This window comes from Euphorbia lathyris, chromosome 4, assembly GCF_963576675.1.
Source record: "Euphorbia lathyris chromosome 4, ddEupLath1.1, whole genome shotgun sequence".
Classification (NCBI taxonomy): Eukaryota; Viridiplantae; Streptophyta; class Magnoliopsida; order Malpighiales; family Euphorbiaceae; genus Euphorbia; species Euphorbia lathyris.
Genome location: NC_088913.1, coordinates 45,100,100 through 45,107,537, shown reverse-complemented (window position 1 = coordinate 45,107,537; position 7,438 = coordinate 45,100,100). Strand labels below are relative to the sequence as shown.

At 33.6% G+C, this 7,438-nt stretch overlaps 1 protein-coding gene across 1 annotated transcript; it reads left to right on the top strand.

Moving 5' to 3' along the window:
- Positions 1 to 359: 359 nt before the first annotated feature.
- LOC136227159 (uncharacterized) lies at positions 360 to 3,970 on the top strand (the record flags this gene model as incomplete). The annotated part of the gene is made up of 5 exons (XM_066015856.1): positions 360 to 606; positions 721 to 1,434; positions 1,732 to 2,445; positions 2,840 to 2,882; positions 3,691 to 3,970. Coding segments are annotated over 5 exons (1,998 nt in total), but the record flags the coding sequence as incomplete, so codon positions are not given.
- Between the last annotated feature and the right edge of the window lie 3,468 nt (positions 3,971 to 7,438).

Genomic DNA, 7,438 nt, shown 5'->3' with positions numbered 1-7,438 from the left:
AAGTATGGGATGGCAAATTTCAGATTTAAAAGGAATTAATCCTAGTATTGTAATGCACAAAATTCATTTAGAAGAAGATAAGCCACGTAAAGCGGATAGGCAAAGACGCTTAAATCCGAACATGAAAGAAGTAGTCAAAATGAAATTACTAAACTTTTAGACAATGGAATCATTTATCCTATCTCGGATAGTGAATGGGTTAGTCCAATCCATTGTGTACCTAAAAAGGGAGGCATAATTGTAGTAAGGAATGACGAAGGTGAATTAATTCCTCCGCGAACCACCACCGGTTGGAGGGTTTGTATAGATTATAGGAACCTAAACAAAGAAACCAGGAAAGATCATTTTCCTCTACCTTTGCATATAGGAGAATGCCCTTTGGTCTATGTAATGCACCAGCAACATTTCAACGTTGTATGACTACAATTTTTAACGATTTCATTGAAGATATCATGGAAGTTTTTATGGATGATTTTTTAGTTTATGGAGATTCTTTTGATGCATGTTTACAAAACTTAGATAAAGTGTTGTCTAGATGTGAAGAAACAAATTTAGTTTTGAACTGGGAAAAATGTCATTTCATGGTGGACGAAGGAATCGTTTTAGGTCATAAAATATCTGAAAAAAGATTAGAAGTGGATAGAGCAAAAACTTCAGTCATAGAGAAATTACCCCCTCCAACTATTGTTAAGGGAGTAAGGTCATTTTTAGGTCATGCAGGTTTTTACAGAAGATTTATTAAAAACTTTTCTGTGATTTCCAAACCACTTGCTAATTTGCTTATGAAGGATTCAACCTTTGATTTTAATGAAGATTGTGTTAAAGCTTTTGAAACATTGAAAACCGCCTTAGTTAGTGCACCCATAATTGCTAAACCCGATTGGGATTTACCTTTTGAAATTATGTGTGATGCAAGTGACTTAGCCATAAGATGTGTATTAGGTCAAAGGAATGATAAGAAACTTCATGTTATTTATTATGCAAGTCACACATTGTCCGGTGCACAGTTGAATTACACCACAACCGAAAAAGAAATGCTAGCGGTAGTTTTTGCATGTGATAAGTTTAGGTCGTATCTGTTAGGATCTAAAGTTATTATATATACCGATCACGCAGCTTTAAAGTATCTATTTGCTAAGAAAGATGAAAACCCGCGTCTTATTAGATGGGTCTTGTTATTACAAGAATTTGACATAGAAATTAAAGATAAAAAGGGAGTAGAAAACCTTGTCGCTGATCATCTATCAAGACTTGAAGATGAAAACGGTCCTATCGGTGAAACAACCGGCATACAAGATGATTTCCCCGATGAATTTCTCAAACAAATAAAAAGTGTCATTTCACCATGGTATATAGATATAGCTAATTATCTCGCAGCTAACATTGTTCCAGAAGGGTTAAGTTTCCAACAAAAGAAGAAATTCTTCTCCGATATTAAAATGTATTTTTGGGAAGATCCTTTCTTGTTCAAAACATGTGGTGATGGTATAATTAGGAGATGCGTTAGTGAAGATGAATATGAGTTTATAATGTCAGAATGCCATTCAAGCTCTTATGGAGGGCATAACGGCGTCAGTAAAACAGTAGCTAGGATATTAGAATGCGGATTCTTTTGGCCTACGTTATTTAAAGACGTTCGTTCGTTTGTTATTCGGTGTGACAAATGTCAAAGAACCGGGAATTTAGGAAGAAAAGATTAGATGCCTCTCACGAACATGTTGGAAGTTGAAGTCTTCGACGTGTGGGGAATCGATTTCATGGGTGCTTTTCCCCCTTCTTTTGGTAAAACTTATATATTAGTAGCCGTAGATTATGTTTCAAAGTGGGTTGAAGCAATTGCAATCCCGACGAATGATTTTAAGGTTGTTGTTAAGTTTCTTGATGACATATTTTGTAGATTTGGAGTTCCTAGAGTTATGATAAGTGATGGAGGTACCCACTTCATAAACCGAAGTTTTGAATCGCTTATGAAAAAGTATGGAGTACACCACCGCGTATCTACGCCATACCATCCTCAATCGAATGGTCAAGCGGAGATATCAAATAGAGAACTCAAATGGATACTTGAGAAAACAGTTTCGTCTTCAAGAAAAGACTGGGCACGTAAACTTAACAATGGGTTATGGGCACACCGTACTGCATTTAAAACACCTATAGGAATGACACTGTACCGACTTGTATATGGAAAAGCTTATCATTTACCAGTAGAATTAGAACATAAAGCTTATTGGGCTATTAGAGCATTTAATTATGATTTGCAAAAAGCAGGAAAGAAGCGTTTGTTCGACTTAAACGAGTTGGATGAATTACGCCATTTATCCTACGAGAATGCAACGATATATAAAGAGAAAGTGAAAAAATGGCACGATGCCAAAATTAAAGGCAAAAGCTTTAATATTGGAGATAAAGTGTTACTGTTTAATTCTCGACTCAGATTATTTTTAGGTAAGCTTAAGTCTAAATGGTCAGGACCATTTTTAGTCGTTAAAACTTTCGACTATGGATCCTTAGAACTAGAAAGAACTGATGGAGTTTGTTTTAAAGTTAACGGTAATAGATGCAAAATTTATTATGAAAACGCTCCAATTCAGGGAATTAAGTTTGTGGACGAATTCTATGAAGATTAATTCATTAATTTTCATACATTTTCTTGTTTAACTTTTATTTAGTTTTTAGCTTTTATTTTTTAATTTAATTTCAATTTATTTTTACAATTTTATTTTTATGATTTTTTTAGTTTTTAAATTTGTGTATTTCAAGTTTACAATCTATAAACATTTATTTAAGTCATGTTTTTAATTAGTTTTCAGTTGATTAATATGAATTAGTGAAATTTCAGGAATCTCAGTTGAGATTCCAGTGATTCAATTATTCAAGGAAAGGTAAGCAAAGTTTCTGAACTTACCGAGATGAATTAAATCTCGATCGAGATTCACGAAATGAGGTTTCAACGCACGTTTCCCAAGTGGGAAACAGCGTGTCGCGACCGAGATTCACCAATCTCGGTCGCGACACAGGTGATTTTTGTACCTGTAGCCTTCTTTCTTTTTTATCTCTTGAACCTTTGCTGTACATTTCGAAAAATTAAGTCAGTTTATGTTCAAAAGGTGTGAATTTACACATTTTCGTTCCCAACAGACACATTGATTTATCCTGATACTTTATAAATACTTAGCAAGGATCAGAATTATTTTTACATATTCATCTTTCACCCATAATTCTGATTTCTGCTAAATTATCCTACCCTAAACCAAACAAAGTTACAGACACTATTTCCTTTTTCCAAAACATGACTTCCAAGCAAAAATCTTCGAAGAAGAATGTTGATGCACGCAATAAGCGTCATGATATGTTAGAACGCTACGGTGCACCATTTCCCATTTACAACCATGATGAAGGACGAAGATATTATCGATTCCGCTAGGCAATTTTTGTCGGAATGTTGTACATGGATGAGTTCTTAAACGATGAACTCGGAGTTAGCGAAGATATGGATCGCTACTTGAGGAATTTAGGCTGGTCTAAGTTTGCCTACATGCGGTTTCCAATAATTTGAGACTGGATTCTAGAATTCCTCTATATAGTGCGCTTTGTGAATAAGCGTCGAGTTCGTCTAAGTTTTCGCAAGGATGGCGAAACTTTCACCTTTGGTTACCCTGAACTACATGCCTGGTTTGGTTTCCCGCCCAGGGATATAACAAATTACCACCCTGGCAGAGATATGACATCCATAGATATTTGGAGGATGTTAACTGGTTTCTGGCGTTTCAACCCAAGTCTCGCCTACAACAAGTCCATCAACTCCAATTCTATGCTTTATTTACACAAGTTCCTGTGTCACAGTTTGTTTGGACGAACTGGAAGCAGTGTTGTCAAGGACACAGACTTGTATGTATTAGGGGATATTTTCCAAGGCAACACCGTCAATTCTTTAAAAATATTGATGGAAGGTCTGGTTGCCGATTCTTGATCCAAAGATAAGAAGATTGGATTTGGAAATATAATTTGTGGAATAATCCTTGGAGCCAAAGGAGCAAGTTCTGTTCCATGGACTGATGCTGAACCCTTTCCAATAATGGATTATGAATTTTTGGAAAATGAGGGCCTTGTGAAGCGTATTTTTAGAGTTGGCCCACGATTTCTTTCTATGGAAGAAAGACAGATCTTCGTGCAAGCGAAGATTGATCGTTACCGGGTTATGCGAATCCCAATTTAAAGGGATAAGGATTTACTATAATTTGTTTTGTTCTGTTTGATTTCAATTATTTGTATATAATTTGTAAATAGGTTTGTTTTCATTTTTATTCTTAATTTTGTTCTGTATATATGTTTTTCATTTTTAATAAAGTATCAAGTTTGATTCTTTTGTTATTTTTTATTAATATATGTTTACCATGCAAGTTCTTAGAATATATCTGTGTATATTGATTAAATGGAACAGTATAACCTTCCACATAACTCTATATATCATGATAGACTAACTCTGTATTTAATTTAATTAATTTGATTAAGTTTTAATGTTTAAGTTTTAACATGAATAAGTGATTAATTATCAAATTAATATACATTTATTACTTCTTCATTTTACCTCTTAGAAGATTAATTTCCATTAAATGTTTATTCATTTAACTTACATAAATTAATGCACATTGATTATACATTAAACTCTAATTAAAGGCAATTAATGATTCATTAACCCAATTTAATAAGGATAAACCTTTGGTTTTCCTTGCATTTAATGTTTTATTTTGTGTTTTTAAGTTTCAGGTATACATATATTCATTTATAGGCCATATTTGCACAGAAATTACGTCAAAACAGAGTTTTTATTCGCATTTTTCAGCCACCAGGGCACGAATCTCGGTAGAGATTGCGAACTCTCTACGTGAGCAGCAAGACGGTCAAATTTCTAGAGAAATAATCTCTAGAAATTACCGTGTCGCAACCTGTAGGGGTGGGGAATTCCGATTTTTTACACTAAATTTTGTCAATTCCTATTCCTATACTAACTCTACATACCTATATTCAACCCTATATATACCTACTCCTTACACAAACATCAAATCACCTCCAATTTTACCCAATTAAACACACAAACCTCTTTCCAATATTCTACCTTTTACTCTTCCTAATTTATTCATTCCCTATTCACTATCTTCTTCTCTCTTTCACTCATTCACCATTAACCCATTACACACAAAACCTTTCAAGTTTTTGATATTCTCTCTTCTCTCATCTACTCAAACACTAACAAAGATCATGCCTAGAACCAAGGTTTCCGGTCACAAACCCAAGGTCACCGAAGCCAATCGTCTTCGTGTGAGATACGGAGCATATTTCGACATTGAATCTAAGGAGGAAGGAAAACGCTTTACTCACTTTTCTGGGTCCAAAATGGAGTTCATTGACATGTCGTTTCTCCACTTTGAGTCGGTAAGCGAGTTATCTTTTTCGGACCGTATTAATGAATTCCTTGATACACTTGGATGGAATACCTTTGCTAGTATGAAATTTCCTCATAATGATGAATTCATTATAGAATTTTTAGTTACTTTAAAATATGATAAGCGGAAGAGATTTATCACCTTTAGGAATAATAGTATCACATATACTATTGATTATGAAGCTATGGGGAATATGTTTGGTTTTCCAACGAATGGTTTTGTTGAAAGGCCTAAGGAGATTGATTCACACACTATTTGGCAAACAATTTTGGGCCAAGGTTATTTTTATCCCAAAAACACCTCTAGCAAGATGATTCGTGATAATTGTGTGTTTTATTTTCACAAATTTTTTAGTTTCTCCTTGTTTGGACGGGTAGAGAGTTCAAAAGTTCAAGTTCGGGATTTATTTGTGCTTGATTGCTTGTTGAAAGGTCTTCGAGTTGATAGCATCGGAATGCTATTTGATAATTTATATCATGTTTCAACGTCACACACTAAGCAAGTGCCTTTAGGGAATTTTATTACCAGGTTAGTGATGGGTGCACGTGGGGAATTAACGGATTTTCAAACCCTCTCCTACCAAGGCTATATACCTCTTTTGGATCTCGCGACCCTTAATCGAGCCAATTTATTACTTCGAGATGGGCCTCCCGTTTTTGTTTCGTATGAGGCGCGTATTGCACATCTTAATGGTCATACGGGTGGCGGATCCTCTAGTTCACATAATGTAGGTATCGAAGAATGAGGTGAAGAAGAAGCGGGTGAGGAGGAGGCACATGATGAAGGAGGATTTGGAACCAAATAAATGCACATAACTGATAATTAAATTTGCGATTAGACGACATAGTTGAGAGCAACAATGTGATGAGTTCAAGAGTAACCGAGGTGGACAACAATATCAACACCTTACGGAGGGAGCACAAATCCACACGGCGTCGGGTATTATCCTTCTTCCGTCATCAAAATGTTGAAACCACCCCGACTCCACTGGATTCACCAACTCACACTTAGCTTTTATCTTTTCTTTATCATCTATATTTTTTTATGTTGTTTCAATTTAATTTGGTACAATTTTATATTTCCTATTATGTTTGGTACAATTTATTTTCTTTTAATTTATGTTGGATGATCTTTAATTTGCTAATTTTTACTATCTTCGTTCGTATGTTTTATTTTCGTATATTTTTTTCGTGTTTTATCAATTTTTGCACCAATAAGGACATGGTCCAAATTAAGTGTGGGAGGAGATATTACATATATCGTTTTATTTTAGTACGAATAAATGCAACGAATAAAAATAAATACCATTTATATAATTTTTAATGCAACAATTGTTTTATGCAATATGCAACATTTTCAAAATGCAACATATATTGCAACAATTTTTCAAAAATGACATATTTTCAAAAATAACATATCTCTAATATAAACATTATTTTTCATAAACTTTACATTTTCATATGTTTAAAAAAATGTTAAACTTATGATTATTTTTAGGTTATCATTATCGATAGAAAATAAAATTTCTATACGGGTAATATTTTTTACATTTTTCACAAATCTCCGGAACAATTTTATCAAAAACGTCTCGAGTGAATGTATTTAAGTAAATAAATTCTTTATTTTTAATCTCTATCTTATATCATGAAATTCATGATAAAATAAATCTTATTTTAAATTTTCAATTAGGTTTATAGACATTAAATAGAACTAACATTTTTTTAACTCAGTTTGAATTTCGTCTTACATTAACACCAATTGAAGTTTTTAAGGAAACTTTAGCCATAATACATGTTGAATTTTAAGTCAATATAGGATGAATGTGCTATTTTTCTTTTTCCCAATTTACAATTTTAATTTTATAACTCGTGTTAATTAAATCAAGTAGTCATATTCTTAACTTTTGGCCACGATTGAGACTAACCTTATCACAATCGAGGTATGAAAGGGAAGAAATTTAAGTAAACGGTACTTTCGGCCATGATTGCGACCAC